This window comes from Ostrea edulis, chromosome 2, assembly GCF_947568905.1.
Source record: "Ostrea edulis chromosome 2, xbOstEdul1.1, whole genome shotgun sequence".
Lineage (NCBI taxonomy): Eukaryota > Metazoa > Mollusca > Bivalvia > Ostreida > Ostreidae > Ostrea > Ostrea edulis.
This window is the reverse complement of record NC_079165.1, coordinates 99,860,395-99,880,093: the sequence shown is the minus strand read 5'-3', so window position 1 is coordinate 99,880,093 and position 19,699 is coordinate 99,860,395. Positions and strand designations below refer to the sequence as shown.

At 35.1% G+C, this 19,699-nt stretch overlaps 2 protein-coding genes across 5 annotated transcripts in view; one reads left to right on the top strand and one right to left on the bottom strand.

Annotated features, from left to right (window-relative positions):
• Positions 1–1,135: 1,135 nt before the first annotated feature.
• On the bottom strand, positions 1,136–12,172 carry LOC125681287 (dynactin subunit 5-like). 3 transcript variants are annotated; one of them, XM_056155732.1, is made up of 8 exons: positions 11,966–12,144; positions 7,698–7,766; positions 6,446–6,564; positions 4,235–4,346; positions 3,550–3,652; positions 3,134–3,252; positions 2,725–2,744; positions 1,136–1,317 (listed from the first exon to the last, which is right to left on the bottom strand). In XM_056155732.1, exons 1-6 carry the CDS (start codon positions 12,011–12,013, stop codon positions 3,134–3,136), a joined length of 570 nt encoding a protein of 189 aa, XP_056011707.1. In that variant the 5' UTR covers positions 12,014–12,144; the 3' UTR covers positions 1,136–1,317; positions 2,725–2,744. The 3 variants fall into 3 exon arrangements, with proteins under 3 accessions (XP_056011707.1, XP_048777268.1, XP_048777267.1); XM_048921311.2 differs by lacking the exon at positions 2,725–2,744 and adding an exon at positions 8,702–8,851 and having other exon boundaries at positions 11,966–12,114; XM_048921310.2 differs by lacking the exon at positions 2,725–2,744 and having other exon boundaries at positions 11,966–12,172.
• The window catches only part of LOC125680877 (dnaJ homolog subfamily C member 10-like), a 25,823-nt gene continuing 18,284 nt past the window's right edge, over positions 12,161–19,699 (top strand). Inside the window, exons 1-5 of one of the 2 annotated variants that reach the window (XM_048920679.2) lie at positions 12,161–12,293; positions 13,312–13,491; positions 14,318–14,486; positions 14,828–14,878; positions 15,124–15,209. In XM_048920679.2, coding sequence (XP_048776636.2) covers positions 13,327–13,491; positions 14,318–14,486; positions 14,828–14,878; positions 15,124–15,209 — 471 coding nt within the window. In that variant the 5' untranslated portion in view covers positions 12,161–12,293; positions 13,312–13,326. The remainder of the gene's footprint in view (positions 12,294–13,311; positions 13,492–14,317; positions 14,487–14,827; positions 14,879–15,123; positions 15,210–19,699) is intronic. The other variant, XM_048920680.2, reaches the window with a different exon arrangement.

Sequence of the window (19,699 nt, the reverse complement as noted above, 5' to 3'; positions counted from 1 at the left end):
AATTACTGGCTGTTAAACTTCGTCAGTTTTGAGGAAATAATAGAGAGTACATGTACATGGTTTGTCTGGCCAACTCCTCCCACGGTTTTCAAGTGAGGACCTTCTTAATTTTCAAATGCTTGTATGAGTATTGAAGATGTGCATGTAATAAAGATTTTAATTTTCTTCAATATATTAGAAAATTGCAGGATGTTGAACTTGGACAGTTTTTGGAAATATTACAGAGTACTTGGTTTGTCCATTTAGGAAGTATCCTACACCAGAGAAATTTTATATGGATGAAAAGTGGAGGATACATGCATGTACAAAAATATTTTGAAATTGAAAACTTTAAATTTACTTTATTTACTCAAAAAATGCAGTTTTAGTAATAAGCAATATGAAAAAAAATTTAAACCCCTGTACTCGAACCCGCGATCTACAGTTCAGCAGTCGACGTGCTAACCTACTGAGCTATTCAGCTAGGTGAGTGATGGTTTTAAAATTTTAAATGAATAGACAAATATTGCTGATATCTATATTTTCATCCATGTTTTCAAAGGAAGTCAGCCATTATGACAATGTATAGTACTTCCTTAACTTCTCTATTTTCAACCTAAGGCCTTTGTAAACAACTTGAAGATGTGCATTTTGCAACAATTGTGATTCCCAACAATTTTTTGATTTTCTTTTATGTTTGAAAAAATTACAGGTTGTTGAACTTTGTCAATTCTGGGGAAATATTTTACACACAGAGCGAATGGTTTGCCAATTTACCTCCTGTCAGTTTCTAATCTAGGACTTTTATCCATACAAAGCAAAACAAAATGTCATAGCTTGATGATGGATGACACTTTCTTAAGTAAAGTTTTACAAATCATGACTTAAGAAACACACGCAACATTAGATTGTGACAGGTGTATTATGTACTGTGTTTGGTATTTTGTTGCATTTAAGGAGGATTTTGAAAATTTTGAATTTTTTCAGAGCTCCTGAATAACAATAAACTATAGAGAAAATGTGAGAAACATAATCCTTCCTTATTTACTTGTATGGGATATGGAAATTCCACCTATTAGATGGGACAAGATTTGCAGTCTAGGACTTGTACTACTGAGGGATTCTATTAATTACCACTGGCATAACAAAAGAACTATAACCATTCATTCCTTTTTAATTGTACCCATAAGCATACCCATGAACAAAATATTAACATGTACACTGTACAATTCTGTGGTATAGTAAACAAAGTCAAAGCACTGTTCCATTTCATAAATAACCTCACGTAATCATATTGCACTACATCAACTGGCCCCATGTTCATACTGCTTTCAGGAGCTGAAAATGAAATGGAGACAACATTTTTAAAATTGAAAAATTATATGAATTGGATTTTCATAAAATATTTTTCTGTAACCTTAATTACCAATAAACACCAGTTTACTTGTATCATCTTTAGATACCCATAGTTGATTTCATCCTTGGACATGTACCGTTACTTCTGAGCAAACTTGCACAAAAAGCATCTGACATCAAATATGTAAATTCAGAGAATAAAATTGAGCAATCAGAAGGTACAATAAAAATTTTAAAGTGTTTAATTTACAATTAACAAATCACTAAAACTGGTGCCAAATTGCAGCTGCTTATCAGTTTAATGAAGTTAAGAATATTGATACCTCAAAGGGAAATGGGCTTTTTATCTTTAGTATCATATGATTTTATCAGTCACATGACTCAATATTCATACATTCTGAAGTCCCTTCAAGATGCCACTAAGTAATTAGAAATTTAAATGTTATCAGATTTACTAGAAAAGTTCTGGAGAAGGTCACATGATCTATCCACGTTTTCTCTGTGAACTTGCCAGCAGACGATGTGTATAACAGAAGAATCAGCCACAAGTATACAATGAAGATGCATAAAAAATATCACATTTTTCGAACGAGTGTGAATTTCACTGTGATGCCATACAGAAATCTTGTCTCGTGCAGCAGAAATTGACATTCAATTTTAGGGGTTGTCGCAATAGTAAATAGCACTCTGAATTTCATGTAGAGAGAATGTAACGGACGTTTCTGATGCTCTGCTTACTAACCCTAATCTTGCATGTATTTTTATCCTCTTCTGATATTTGTTTTCTGTGTAGTATTCTAACTTTACTATTAATGATCTGTGCTATGTACATGTACTTATATATCATTTTCCCTAAACATAAAAAGCATGGTTTCTAAAACTTGTTTCCACTGAGGTTGACTTAACATGGATAAATCACAAGACATGGACAGATCAATGAAATTACATTAAAGGAAACTCATACATGCATAGTACATCAGTCACTTTGAAATGTATCAATTAACCCTATGAATTACTGAAAGAGTTCAAATGAATGGTAGCCCCCATCACTTTTATCTGCCTGCATGCATACAAAATACCACTATGATTTCTGCATTTCAACTTCAATGAGACATGATCAGTGTTTTCCTTTGAAAATTTTGTACAAAGGTACTGGACAGCGATATTTGTAAATGATCTCGAGTTTCGTAAATTTCATACATTGAGAATATAATGATTAATTTATCTATTAATGTTCATTCATGAAAAATGTGCAATATAAAGTATATGTATACATGATAAGTCAAATGACCTCAGTAAATACCATAGTACATGTACATATGCATGTTATACAAATGAAAATGGCAGATACATTTGTCATGCAGCGGGAATAATCTGTAATTATATTACCTGTGGAATCATTTATATTCCTGGAGGCCAATTTTCATCGATTGTGATCGATTTTACAGTTTCATTGGTATGTCATTTCATGGGTGGTACATTTAATCATTATATTCTCATGTATTTGTATCATTAAACTTATTCTGACACAAAAGCTCACATTAGAGGCCTATTCCTATGAAATAATGCATGCAAGACATTAATCGCCAATTGGAGCAAATCTTACAATTATTAAAGAGGTGGGGTTTGTCACAAATAGTGATTTTGTCAATGTTGAGAAACCCCCTTGATACTAGAAATTATGTTGGTTGAAAAAAATTGAAACAGAAGACTCATACTGAAATTTCACTCTCGTCAGAAAACTGTAATATTTTCCCTACATGTACATGTCTTGATGTGGAAAATCTGCACACCTTACCTATCTATGTCTGTCTTTTGTTTTGCTGGAGGGAGTAGCCTTGAAATGCTGATAATAACTTATTGTAACATCAACCATCAGATCTTGAGTACATTCTGGCAACTCTTCAGTAAAATGCCCTACATTAAGTAAAAATTCCCTTCAGTTTACATTTATACATTTACATGTGCATCCACGCTAGAAATGGAAATTTTTTGTTTAAATTCAGATATATGACATCTTGAATATACAGTGTATACATGCATTTAAGGAACACACATCTCATTTGTTTCAATTATGAAGGAGGAGTGGAAGAAGGATGGAGAGTGGGGGGTCATGTAGCAATCACCCCCATAATTCCACTCCAATATATATACTGCATACTGAACATTTTTATACAGAGTACAAAATTTGTATATGAAGCAGAGTGTACAAACCAGGAGACCCCGAGAACACGGTAAAGGGTGGCACCACCGTCTCTGGTGGAAGCACAGTGTTGTCCGCTATAGCACAGCAGTCCTTCAGCACACATCGTCTCCCCTGAAAAATGCAACAAGTTACAGCCATGAAATCATTGGTTACAACCATGAAAATGCAGGTTACAGCCACGAAAATGCAAGTTACAGCCATGAATATGCAAGTTACAACCTTGAAAATGCAAGTTACAGCAACGAAAATGCAAGTTACAACCATGAAAATGCAAGCTACAACCTTGAAAATGCAACTTACAACCTTGAAAATGCAAGTTACAGCCATGAAAACATTGGTTACAACCATGAAAATGCAAGTTACAGCAACAAAAATGCAAGTTACAACCTTGAAAATGCAAGTTACAGCCATGAAAATGAAGTTACAACCATGAAAACGCAAGTTAGAGCCACGAAAACACACGTTACAGCCATGAAAATGTTAATTACAGCCACGAAAATGCATGTTACAGCCACGAAAATGCAAGTTACAGCCATGAAAATGCGAGTTACAGACATGAAAATGCAAGTTACAGCCATAAAAATGCAAGTTACAGCCATGAAAATACAAGTAAATTAAACTCCTTTTATCCAGCACATTAAACAACAATTAAACTCTCTCATTACACAATACATGACCACAATCATTACTCACTATAACACAATTTTTCCCGATATGTACATAATTTCCAACTTGGGCTGCATTCACTATAGAATCCTCTCCTATGAAAACATGATCACCAATATGAAGAGGAAAGAATGCAACTCTGAAAAGAAAAAGAAATGTCCTAGTAATAGTATTAGAAGTATATGCACTGGTTAACTTCATACAGAGTGCCTCAAAGTAGATCAAATAAACAAGTTCATAAAATACATGTACAGTGGAGCCTCGGTAATCCGGACGCCATTAATCCGGACGCTTCACCTTTCGGACGATTTTTCTAGGGAACGGAATTTTTATACATTATTTTGCATCATTAATCCGGAAATTCGCGTTCCGGATCCGGACGGTCACTTTTTACTACAAAACGTTATAATGCATTGAAAATTGTACTGTTAATCCGGACGGTAATTTTGTTTAGGGAAGGTCTGTGTCAGACACTTTTAGCATGGCGTAAATTATAAAGAAAACAAGCCAAACTGTCTAATTGAAGCGATTACCTGTACCCTGTCAACGCCTCCCTCCAATTAGGTGGTGTGTGATGATAAGTCCGTTAGATAGCACGTGCCGATTGAGGCATTGTATTGCCAATTTTCGCACATAAGATCTTTATTGCGTGTAGTGTTGAATTTTGTAAATAAATATGTAGCATATTATTTTATAGTCTTGATCAATACCCTAATAGTATTAATAAATTAAACATCATGCCGTAATGATAATTTTTTTTAACTGCTACACATATCAGTTGCACTGATTCGTAAATTGATATCGGCTTATTCAAATCTAAAGAGTGTAGATTATACTTCTAAATTCTGGATTTTATACTGTTGATTGGCGTGAAATATGCATGCATGTTCATGCACATGTATATGTAGTATAAGGTTTTAACGTTTAGAATGTCACGCAAGTAGAATGTACTTGCGTACGATTGATTCTTGTGACGATGTAGAGCTTTATTGCTTTGAATTTTTAAACTCTGGGTAGAAGTGAGAAAATTACCATTTTAAGGACAATGACAATTAAATTCTGTATGTACCTGTAATGTTAGTTTCATCCGAGTTTTGTTCCGTTCTTATCGCATCATGAAAATAATAGGTGCGCATGACTAGATCAAAGCAGTAGTAGGTCTTGATATTACGAGCTAAAATGATTTTGTTCTCCCGATATTGTCTTGGATAATTATAGAATAAGAAATATAAACTCTGGCAGATTGAATTTTGGTTAAAGAATGTTGTCAACTGACATGATAATCACGAAATTCTAATATATCAACTTTGGACGATGAAGATTGTTTTAACAGACCGCCGAACCCGTGAATCGTGACAGATGCATGGAAATTACCGGCCTCTTTAAGAAGTAAAAGTGTGATGAAATGTTTGAAGTGTAAATGATTATGTTAGTTACGAATGATTTATTTACTTATAAGTACATAAAGTGCTTCATTATTTGTTTTAGTGCATACGGTACACAGTTTTGTATATTTGTTTGTAGGGATCATATGTATGTACAATGTAAGCACAGGTAAATACACTGAACACGTACATCAAATTTTAGTGCTTTGAAATACATGTAAATGTTAACATTATCATAATTTATTTACTAATGCAAATGGTCAAATCCAATGATAGAATGTGTTTAATTCAATATGCATCAATAAAGTAGGCACATATTGGTTACGTAAAGATGGAAAATATGCGATTCAATTATTCGGACGCTTCATTTATCCGGACGATTTTGCTAGGAACCAAAGTGTCCGGATTAACGAGGTTCCACTGTACATGTATTTGTACACTTACCCTCAAATGTACATTTACCCTTTACTGAACATTTAACGGTACACTTACCATTACTGTACACTTACATATGTACCATTACTGTAAACTTAACTGTACATTTACACTTAACTGTACACTTAACTGTACATGTACACTTAACTGTACATTTACCATTACTGTACACTTACATATGTACCATTACTGTACACTTAACTGTACATTTACACTTAACTGTACACTTACCATTACTGTATACTTACCATTACTGTACACTTAACTGTACACTTACCATTACTGTACACTTAACTGTACATGTACATTTACCATTACTGTATACTTAACTACATTTACCATTACTGTACATTTACCATTACTGTACACTTTTAAAACTGTACATCTACCATTACTATACACTTTATTATACACTTACCCTTTACTGAACTTTTTAAATGGTGGCCTTATCACTGCTCTTTTACTAACCACACAATGTCTTCCAATCCTTACATTCGCTAAATCTCCACGAATTACACAATCTGTCATTATTACTGTCTACAATAACAAAAATACAGACTTACGTCATATTGGTTAATTTTTCTTATAGTTACATTTTAGAGATTCTAATGCATGTGTGAATATACACATATAAATACAGTGTGCATGTACCTCAAGCAGGGAAACACATGCTTCATGATGATAAAAAATAAAATAAAAGCCCTTTTCAATCACAAAATAAAATCTGAAAATACTTGCGAGTTCATAAAGTCACATTACTTTGTACAAATAAGGCCAAAAATAAAAATTGATTTGCTTGATGTACTCCGACCGACCCATCAAATTTGCTCCTACCCGATCATTTTTTTCAGCAATTTTAAATTTCATTTTTTTTTTTTTGGTTCCCTTGAAAAATAGAAAATTCTCCTTACTTTAAAACTAAATATTAAAAAATTTCATGACATTAAAAAACAAACAAACAAAAACACCTACCTACCGACCCACCTTGAAAAATGTGGGTCAGAGTACATCAAACAAAAATATTTTTAATGATGGCCTAATTAACATTAAATGTAGGTTTTTATAATCCAGACTCGTGATTCATTTATAATGCCACACATTGAAATTCAAAATACATACATGTAATTCACATTACAATGAATTTTAGGATCAACATTAATCCAACACTAATGGTGTAACAATAGTCAATCGAAATGGTGTGATATTATGGTCAATGTAAACACATTTTTAAACAATGGAATCACTTTTATGTTATTTTTAAAACAATTTAAAGCAGATTTACCATAATGAATTCTTCTTTACAGAGGAAGATACTGAGGAAGACTATTAACAATAAAAACATAAAAGTACTGGATCCCCTTGAATTACAATGTCCTAGGCTAATGGTCAGCAGTGGGTTTCAAACCATCAGCATATTCATCATTTAAAGATCAAATCTTAGAATTAAAATTAAATCTCACACCAACTCCATTTTTAAACAGTGAAAAGAAAACAGAAAGGTGGAGTATGGAGACCTAATTTTAATTAGACAGCCATTACTCAGCACTGTTCAATACAACATTACAAAATAACTTTGAGCAGAGCCTAATTTTAATTAGATAGCCAATACTCTGCACTGTTCAATACAACATTACAGAATAACTTTGAGCAGAGCCTAATATTACACTTACTTTTCCATTAATGACTATGTTTTGACTCCCACACAAAACAGACTGCCGGCTCACTTTATTTCCAGATGCCTACAGTAAAAGATAGAATATGTATGAATATGCAGTACCGTTTACATGTATGAAGAGATATTCTAACATAAATGATAAACTAAACACTGATATCAACAGCTTTTTTTATTTGAATAGAAATCTGCAATGTGACTGACATCAATGCATAGAGTTTCTAGGACACACGTATTTACTAGGTCAGTGAGTGCAATTAATAGATTTAGTCATAAACTAAATATACCTACTACTGTATTCAAACCTACCCAACATAGAATTATTTACAGTAGTGCTGTTACAAGCAATAACGACAAAACTATAATGTCCTCTACCTTCACTGTATGAGATCTAGAGCACTAATGCATAGATAAATGTGATATATTTGAAAAACTGTAGAATTGTCTTTGATATTGCAGTACTAAGTAGTGTGGCAAAAGTAAGCAGCTCTCATGTGACACCCCCCAACCCCAACACAATTTTCCATATTTCATAAGGAATGATATTTTACAATACATGTGTTTAATTACTGCCAGAAATCTTGTTGAATACAATGAAAAAAACACCATAACTCTCAGAAAATAAAATGGGTTTCTTCCTTAAATTTTGAAAAACTTTATAAATAATGTATTTCAACAGAAATATGTTGATTTGAACAGGTATGTCAAATTAGTTCTTTTATATTTTTGTGTTTATCATCACTTTATCTCTGCCGTTGTTGGTTGCACAATTATTTCCATTATGATTAGAAGCTGCTCACTTTCCTGTGATTAGTGACGCTTATTTCATCTAAATTAAATCACAAATCATTGAAGTAATTTAATTAATGGCTTGCCTAATTTAAGACCTAGAGTTAACTGAAGACCTACAAAACTATGGGCTATATACAATATTATTCATCAAACGGAATGTGGTTTTCTGATTAAGCATGTCTCGGTTATCTAATAAACACAAAAACTAACCCACATTTTTGTAGGTCTTCCACTGACTGTAAGTCTTTAAGAATGTCAACGATATATTGGGTATTCCCACAATTATGGAGAGTTATCCACTGGAACCACTAATTTTCTCTGCAAGCTTAGACGGGCCAAAGGCCAGTCTGTGAAGCAAGGCTGTAAAGGTAACACGTATGTAAAAGAAAAAATGAGAAAATCACCAAATGAATAGAGATTATCTCTACATACGTTCACTACAAATTTTGTGATCCATATGGGTGTCGCCATTTTGATTTGTACATTAGTTGCTTATACAGTTATTTGCATTTTAATTTTGATTGCCAAAAATACAAGACTGACGTGTAATTTGTGATTCAAACAATCAGTTTGTTAAAAATGAATGGTATGATTATTATTATCACAGTTATTAGCCAATCGTCATATAGAAAAACGGTAATGCGACTAAAGACCAACAAGTTCAAGAGTTTCTTTAAATGAAAATTTGCTTACTTTTTTCCCACTTTGAATTTGTTGGTTAACTTTGTTTAGTAGTTTTAACTGTCTTTTAAATTGCAAATGGGATGTATATGATTGTTATTGTTTATAATTATTTGATTTGAAAGATGAAAGACTTAGAGAGAAAAGTCGAGGCTAAATGTGGCATCACAATGCAGTTTGTGTCAGCTTGCGCTATATTACCCGCATTAAATGAATAGGTGGATCCTGTAGTTATCCTCATATATCCCCAGTCCTTTTAAAGGGACTGATTTATGATTTTCCTCCAAATTTTGTTTTTCACTTTAAGTGATCAAAATTTAGTCTAATATATTTAGAAGGTTTCACAAAAAAAATTAAGGTTATTCATCATGAAAGAAGCTCATTACAGAGAGTTTATTATTTGTTTTGAAAACAAAGATTGAGTAGTATTATTGTTTACGGGGTTTTCAAAATAAATTGATATTGATCCAACTTTATTATATATATCACATCTGAAGTATACTTTAGGTAAAATGTATCATTTAAAGTTAAAATTTGTGATTGTACAAAATCAAGATGCTTTAAATCACAAAATTAACATTTCACTGGTTTGTTTGTTTACATAAAAAGACTCAAGTCTTTGTTTACATAACACAGAATCAAAGCTAAAATATTGCTTTTATCCTTGCATTTAGACGGTCCAAATTTTGGTTGTCAACATTGAATTAGCTATATTTCTAAATTTTAACATCAAAAATGAAAAATATTTCTTTCGAAAAACGTGAATCAGTCCCTTTAATATTTAGATATTACTGGACGTTTAGCACATGGGGAATTTCATAATATATGAATTATACCAAGCGAAGCTTAGACGGCCCAAAGGCCCATCTGCGAAGCAAGGCTCTAAAGGCAACACGTATGTAAAAGAAAACAAGAGGCCCAAAGGCCTTATCGGTCACCTGAATTCTAGTGAAAAAGTATCACTACTTCCATGGGCTATGAAACCTAGAAAAAATTTCCTGTTCTGAATATCTAAGCTAAATTCTAATGTTCAGCAACAGTATAAAACAAGATGTGTTCTTAAAACTCCACTGCCCTCAAAAGTGCATACACTGATGAAAGGCTTTAAATAATAGGTGTATTAACATTTAAACATCAAAATATATGACTAATTTGGACTCATCCTCAAGTCATACCCCTGGGTTGTGAAATTCACCATTTTTTGTACATCCTTTTCTGCTATTCCTAAGTATACATATTATACAGTATCAACAAACTTACACATAATTACTATATTCTAAGCTTGGCCCCACCCTGGGGTCAAAACCCTTAAATTACTCTGGGGAAAATCAAATTAACAATTTTGGTAAAGACTATCTGCTCTATTCATTTAGTTTCAATTTAGTATCAAAAGCACTACAGAAAATGTTATTTAAGTGTTTTACACATAAACACTATATAGCAAGTTTGGCCCCACCCTGGTCCCTGGGGTCAGAACCCCTACCCCGGGGATCATGAAATTTACAATTTTGGTAGAGGCCTTCCTGCTCTACATCACTATATTACGATATATTTACGCTTATGTTTTTACCAATTTGAATTTGTTGGTTAATTTTGTTCAGTTTTAACTATCTTTTAAATTGCAAGCAGGATGTATTGTTTTTGTTCATAATTGTTTGATTTGAAAAAGGTCACAATGCACAGTTTACGTCTGCTGGTGTTATATTCCCTGCAGTAAATAAATAGGCGGATCCTGTAGTTATCCTCATTATATCCCCCTTTCATATTTAGATGTTACCGAGTGTTTAGAGCAAGGAAAATTTCATAAATAATATATCTTTTAAATGAATTATAATTTACCATACTTAACTGAATTATGATTATCACTTAATTAGCACACGCCAATGACCATTAAATGCTTTGCTTGGTCCAACGGTCACACCGTATAATATATATTAAAAATTTACCGTACTTAATGGAATTATGATTATCAGTTGGGACACGCCAATGACCATTAAATGCTTCATTCGGTCTAACGGTCACACCATTTACACATATTAATAGGGGTCTATAACATACCACCATCTAATAAAAATAGGGGGTAGTATGATATATACCGCTCCTATGAACAGGTTGGGAACACTTCCCCTATAGCGATATATACTTGCTAAAACGCGATTATCCCTCTCTAGCGAGAATAAATATATTCTGTACAACCAAGAAAAACACCCGTGGAGTACATCTCTTCATGTTTCACATAAAAAGAAGAAAAAGTGCTAAAATGTCTGATACTTCTGCAAATATATTAATCAAAACAAAAACACTCACGATGTGTATTGGATTTCAGACTACTTCCTTCTTATGTAGCAACTTTGATATGCAATTTCTTGACTATGTTGTCAATTTCATAGAAACAATTTACATCATGTCGAGTGTGTGTCGCACTTATTCAGCGTTGCATGGGATTTGCCATTATTTTCAATAAAGATGCCAAAACACCTGTTTATGGTAATATTTACTCTCTCGTTAAAGAGGGATAATCGCGTTTTAGCGAGAATATTTCGCTATAGGGGAAGTGTTCCCAACCTGATGAATGGTTCCTGTGGTTATCTCGGAATCTACCTCATTTTGGCCTAGTACCTAATCACCCTAGATAAACAGATATGTTGGTAAAATCATCTACGTGAAAGTAATTCTAAAATTCAGTGACTGTACGGTGTACTGCACTTAAAAGGTAAACTCAGCTCAATGCAGATCCCCTTATTTACGAGTTAAACAATACACATATTTATATTGTTAGTTTCAATCATTTACCGTTTCAATATATTCTGCATTGTTATAAAATTCATCTTGCAGCTCCATTTTGAATTAAACCTCATCAATTATGCGATCTTTTAGATAATATTGTTATTGTCAAAATTTGAGATGGCCCAAACAATATCAATTCGGACGAAAAATTATTCGTCTGCGTTATTCAAAACATGTTGTACGTAGAATTGTCGAATCTTCAATTGCGCATGCGTAGATACACGTGTTGACATTTCCGACAGATGTCACCCACATGTACTCTAGTAAACTTATCTAATCAATGGAAAGTCAAACACGACTAGAATGCACGTCACAGACTGAGAGGTGAAAGACGGTAGGCTTATAATGACATTTCAGATTGCAAACCTGGTCTGATTTCTAAAGAATCGTTCATCACTGCATTTTTATTTAGATAACTTAATATAAGTTTGATGTTATACTTACACTTTTTAAACTTGTTGAACTTGATTTAAAGCAATGCATGGGGTTAAAAAAAGATCTATGGGACCTTATTACGGCTTTGGCATTTGTCATCATTTCACGAAAGTGAAACTCGTTTTATTGACCATCGACCATTCATTAGTCATGAGATTGTTCAATATAAACAACAAGTTGGAATTCAATGCTAATTATCCATGTTATCAGTTCGATACGTTTTTAATTTGACTTTTGAGCTGTTAGGAAAGACAATTATTAAATAGCTATCATTAGAACAAGTGTCAGTGGAGTATGAGAGCATAACTTATGAAGTTATTGCATACCCCTCCGCCTCCCTCTCCTATTCATGACTGCTGGTACCATATAGTGATAGCTGGGAGAAATTTTAACAAACATCACATATGATACAGTGATGCTAAGTGCACCCCGTAGTGCGGTTGTATTGCACAAGATACGACATATCGATAAAAACAAACCACCAGAACTAACAATGTCCAATTGAGGGATGTTGCATTTACAATTACAAGTAAAAACCACTAATTGTCATTAAACTAGACTTTTGAACTTAGATTTTACTGGTTTATTACTGAACACAGCCAACAGGTATATATGATCTAAAACATACATGGATATATACATCGTATTAGTATGCATGTACATGTGGTATATTTCCCTTTACATGAGTAGATCATTTATGCATATTAATATGGAAACTCGATAACAAGTATTTTTTTATTGATTGTTAAATGCAAGGAACAGTATTTATTCCATGTCACTTCATTTTGTGAAGTTGAACATGCAAAGCTTCCATATCTTAATTTCTAGCTTTGCTGAAACAAAAAGCAACAACAAAAAACCACTAAGAAAACTACAAGAAATGAACAACAAAGTATGCTGCTATTTTTGTGTTTCAGATAGTGACCGGTAGGATGAGACAGGGGAAAGTCTTCATCTGGTTTCTTTTTATGCTGTCTCTGGTCCTGGCTGGAGAAGACTTCTATGAACTGTTAGGAGTAGAAAGATCTGCAACTGTCAAAGAAATCCGGAAAGCATTTAAAAGATTAGCTATAACGAAGCATCCTGACAAAAATCTAGTAAGTTTAACATGTTTTCAGTCATTTAAAGCCTGAAGATTCCGGAATTCACCTATACTTACTTTGTTGGTTTATTGTCCCCTCACAATTCAGGCTTATTCGTGTGTGTGTGTTTGTAACACTGAGCTTGTTGACACTCTACAGTCCACATTTTTTGCTCTGTGGATTTCATACGTCACATGCAGCTCTGTTAGATAGGAAAAACTCTATTGATTTTGGGGTTCAAATATCAAGGTCACTGTGAGACTTCTTTAATGTCTAGTGATCGATCGGACATGCCAACTTCAGCCATATCCCATCATAGGCATTTTGTTAGGTGTCACCATAATTGAAAAGTGACCACCCCCACCCCTAATCAGGTTTTGTTCTCATTTGATTAATGCTTATCTACAGTAATTCAGGGCTAGAAATGATTATTTTTATTCAATGGTCGCTTGACTATCAACTTAAATTTTTGCTGTTCAAATGATAACTTTTACTGTCCTATCGGACCATTGAATATGAAAACGACAGGCCCAATTTTCATGATTAGAACTAGAATCTTGTTTATTCTTGGAACTCTTGTGGCTCATACCTTTGTGTAGTCTTGCTTTTTGTAGACTCTCGCTGTCCAGACTTTGCACGAGGAAGAGAGTCGAAACTCTTTGTTTACTTCTCGTTGAATACAAGTGTACATGTACATATTTATTATGCAAGTGTTTGTTACAGGTACTGTATTTCTTTTAGTGTATAAACATAATAAGGAACCTGTGCACTCATATATATTATAATACTTTTTCTATGTTGGTTATGACAAGTCTGTGTAACTGTGAGGTTTTATTTTCAGGATGATCCTACAGCTCACCAGAACTTCCTTAAAATAACTCGTGCTTACGAGGTCCTGAAGGATGATGAGTTGAGGAAGAAATATGACTTGCATGGAGAGGAAGGATTAAAGGAAGACTTCCACGGAGGAGGGCAGTACGAGAGCTGGAGCTTTTACAACGAGGAGTTTGGTGAGAAATTGATTGAAACTAATTCTAAGAAACTTCTCAAAGTCGGTGAAAAGTTTGGAAGTCAAGGGTTATAAGTTACTTGGAAATTCTTTTCATAATTTCCATGGAACTGTACCCCCCAAAGCACTGTTAATGAATGTATATTTGAGAGAACATGCCAATTGTAGCTATATATAGGGTGAATACTAGTAGTGGGATATGTTCATCCAATAAAACTAACAAAAATATGATACTGTTACATATGATATATAAGATACACCATAGAAAAATGGCTGTAATGTATATTGAAGTTGGTCTTGGTGTATACAGTTCAGTTGCAATAATGTGCTGTTTCTTTCTAGGCATATACGATGATGATCAAGAAATTATCACGCTAAGTCGATCTGATTTTGGTAAGTTAACCAAACTTTTATTCTATCTTGTATAATGGTATACTGGCTAAGCTGATTTGCATATCAGTTGTTCAGATGTACTGTACATCATTACATGCATTATGTTACTGACATGATTGAGAATACTCGATTCTTATGTCTTCTGATGATTTTTGAATAGTTGGGTCATTTGTCTTTTAATTTCATTTTTCATTGATACCAGTTTTTTAAGGGTTATACAAATGCTTTTTATGGTACATTTTCAGAGCAGTCAGTGGATGAGACACAGGACATTTGGTTCATCAACTTCTACTCCCCGCATTGTTCCCACTGCCATGAACTGGCACCTGCTGTAAGTGTTAAGTTTGATGTGCTTTATACTGGGTTTTCATTAGTGAAATGTTCTCATCTATCCATTGAATAAAAGTACAGTATGTAATATTTTCACTGGTGTTATCTACACACTGAGAATATTGTGGCATTTTCACACTGGTGTTATCCACACACTGAGAATATTGTGGCATTTTCACACTGGTGTTATCCACACACTGAGAATATTGTGGCATTTTCACACTGGTGTTATCTACACACTGAGAATATTGTGGCATTTTCACAGTATAAAACAAAACTGAAACTACTACTTTGCATAGCACTGTAATGATTGAGAGTTATTTCCCTTGGTAAAACCTCTTTTGTTGGCTGTTATTGTCTGTTAAAATATTAATCAAAATGGAAAACACAGAAAATTTAATAGAATCAGAGAATCCTCAGTGTGATTAAGGCAAGGAAACAGGTTTAAGAAATCATTAACTGCCAATGTAATGTTTTGATTCGAAGTCTACATGCATTTTAAAATAGTAGCAGTAAAACATACTGAAAAGAAAAATTCAACATGCATATGTATGTACGGTGATTGGACGTGGAATTCCATTTATTCACATGTTTGTTGAAAAATATTTTACCAGTACAAAGTCCTGTCCCATGTGTGAAATAAATTTCATATTCAATTACAAACTATTGAATGTCCTTTTTTTGTTAGCTTTACACATGTAGAGGACATTTCATCACATGTACTGCCCCAACGTCAGTAAGTTAACCAGATCAAAGTGTTTCAGTTGAATTTATTATGATAACACAATGATGTTGATGGTAAAAAGCTGTAAAAGATACAAAAAGTTCAATTACAATTGATGTCCAAACATGCGTTCCATAAATAGACACACAACATAATTAAAGAATGAATTATGGCACAAACTGTTTTCCATAGTTTTAAATTTTGAACAAGGCCACATTCTAATTTACTAGCAATTCCAAAATTTATACTATTGTCTTTGATTACAGTGCAGAACACAATACCAAACTCATAGAAAATAATTATTGCATCACATAACTACTCATTTTACAAAATGATAGCAAACGTTCAATATGTGAAACACGTGGTACATCGTACATTCAGCACGGTCACTTAATAGTCCACCTAGATAAGCTACTACATACAAAATGTACAATACAAACTTTCCAGTTAATACTATGACTAGATAAAACAGAATATTCAAATACTTACACTGTGATGGGCCACAATTTGCGATATTGAACACGAGGTCAGAAAAACATGTAACCAAAAAATATGGCGGTTCATAACTAAACAATATCCAAAGAGAGATAACTCAATATAAGAGAAGTCAAAAGATAACTCTTGCCGGGACGGCACACTCCTCGCCTGATGTTATTTGACATCACTTCTAAATTGCTATTTTTAACTACACAGTCACAGTCATAAAATGTGAAGATACATGTAAGAATTGAGTTGGCCTAATCGTCAGACAACAAAAGCACAACTTCGGTCACAGGACGCTTGAACACCGATGATCCACCTTCACGATACACTACTCGGACCTCTACCTTCCTAACCTTGCCATCACTACTAGGGAAGACTTTGGTGATGATACCCATTGGCCAATAGTTGCGTGCAACTGAATTGTCTCTCATCAGAACCACATCTCCCTCTGAAAGGTTACGCCGATCGTATTTCCATTTTCGATAACTCTGTAGAGTGTCTAGGTATTGTGATTTCCATCTTCTCCAGAACACTTCAGCGAGGTGTTGGACACGTTTCCATTGTGCACGGTACATGTTCTTCTCATCTACTGTTGGCAAACTGATACTCGTCATGGCTGGTTTTTGAGTAAGCATCATGGATGGACTCAAAGGTAGAGGGTTTTCAGGGTCGGTCGATAACGATACGAGAGGTCGTGAGTTCACTATTGCAGATGCCTCTGCAAGAAATGTTGTAAGAACCTCATGTGTCAAGGAACCAGGGAGTATCTCTGATAGCATTGCATCAAGAATCCTTCTCGTTACCCCAATCAAGCGCTCCCACACACCTCCCATGTGGGAGGAATGTGGTGGGTTGAATAGCCAAGTTGTTCCATTGTTATACAAGAAGTTCTTCACAGGTCCATCTTCCACGTTTATGGTGTCGATTTGGAGATCTTCTGTTGCACCCACAAAATTTGTTCCCCTATCCGAACGAACTTGTACAACCTTGCCACGGATGGCAACGAAACGCTTGAATGCATTAATAAATGCAGATGAACTCATGTCTTCTACCACCTCGATATGGATACCTCTAGTTGCCAGACATGTAAAGAGTATGGCCCAACGTTTTGCACGTGCAGCTCCACCTCTTGTTCTCCGAGTGACCACTTCCCAAGGACCGAAAGTGTCAAGGCCTACATAAGTGAACGGAGGGCTTGGCTCTACACGTTCGGGTGGCAGATCAGCCATCTTCTGGTGCTCCATCTGTCCACGTAGTTTCCTACACTTAACGCACTTATGGATGACAGACGAGATCAAACGTTTGCCTCCAATGATCCAAAACCCGGCGTTTCGTATAGTTCCAGAGGTTATGTGTCTACCCTGATGTTTGGCAAGAGAATGGAAATGTCTGACAAGAAGCAGAGCGATGTGATGTCGGCCTGGAATGATGACTGGGTTTCTGACATCGCGAGGAATCTTGCTCCTGTTCAACCTTCCTCCAACTCTCAGTACGCCTTCGTCGTCAAGGAAAACATCAAGAGACAGTAAGGTACTTGACTTCAGTAAAGGTTCGCCATGAACTAGAGATTCATATTCTTCAAAGTAAAACTCTCGTTGAACTGCCTTGATGATCATCAACTCTGCTTGCTGAAAGGCATCAACAGTTTTGGATTTGGAACACACATGCCACCCCGCACAATCACTGTTGCAATGGAATGATTCTGCAATGTGTTTCAGCAAAGAGAAAGTCTCTGTGAGTTTCTTCCAAGTTGAGAATCTAGAGAATCTGTCAGATCCCAATGACAGAGCGGTCACACATGTTTTATTGGAGATGACAACTGATCTCACTTCCTTGTCGTTGTCCGGGTCAATGATTTCAAATGTTTCATTGATGGGTTGGGTTTGTTCTATAAGATAAGCTGGTCCTTTTATCCAAGCGCTATCTTTCAAGTCTTGTGCTGGTAAATCACGAGTAGCCTGATCTGCAGGATTCCTTTCCGTTGGAACAAATGACCACTGGACCGGTTTAGTCATTTTCTGAATGAATGACACACGATTGGTTACGTAAGTGTAAAATCGTCTTGATGTGTTGTAAATGTATCCAAGGACCACACGACTGTCAGAATACATACTGAATTCATCAATCGGAATCGAAAGGTGATCTGAGATGGAACAAGCTAGTTCCACAGCCAATACCGCTGCACACAATTCCAGTCGCGGAATTGTGTGTCCATGAGGTGGAGCGAGTTTTCCTCTTCCCATGACGAAACCGACGTTGCATTCATCTTTCTGAGAAGTTGTCTTCAGGTAGCCAACTGCGGCAATTGCAAGTTCAGACGCATCACAGAAGATATGAACCGATTTCTCTTTACAGTTTGACAGGGAACCAGGTAGGTATGTACGTGGTATTTTGATATCCTCTAGATGAACTAATGACTCCTTCCAGCGTTTCCAGTCACCCATCTGTTCTGCTGGTAACGTTTCATCCCAGTCGACCGCACCACATACCAGGTGTCTCAGGAGACTCTTTCCTTCAAGTACAACAGGAGCAAGAAACCCAATGGGGTCGAATATGCTGTTTATCGTAGATAATACTCCTCTTTTCGTGTAAGGTTTGTCTCCCGTAGCGACTTGAAAGAAAAATACATCAGATTCCAAGTTCCAGTTGAGTCCTAGACTACGTTGGTTCGGAAGAGTGTCCTTTCCAAATTCAAGTTCCTTCATACCTTTAGCTAAATCATCTGCTGGAAAGGCGTTCAGCACGTCTTTGTGGTTAGAGGCTATCTTATGTAATCGCAAGTTGCCTTGTGACTGGAGAGCTTGTTGTGTTCGCTTCATCAGGTCAATAGCTTGTGGGACAGTAGGAAGAGATAACAGACCATCATCGACGTAGAAATTGTTCTCCACAAAATCAGTTACATCCTTCCCAAATTCTGGCTCAGCAACTGCTGCTGTCTTGCGAAGACCATAAGTGGCAATTGACGGTGACGGGCTATTTCCAAACACATGAACCGTCATTCTGAATTCTATCATTGTTCTGTTTGGATCATTCTCTTCATACCAAAAGAACCTTAGGAAGTTTCGATGGTCCTCGCGTACCTTAAAGCAGTAAAACATCTGCTGGATGTCGCCCATGATTGCGACTGATTCCTTGCGAAATCTCAACAAGACTCCTAGCAGACTATTGGTAAGATCTGGCCCAGTTAGAAGAACATCATTTAAAGATAATCCTCCATATTTAGCTGAAGAGTCAAACACGGCTCGTAGTTGATCAGGCTTTTTGGGGTGATATATGCCAAATAT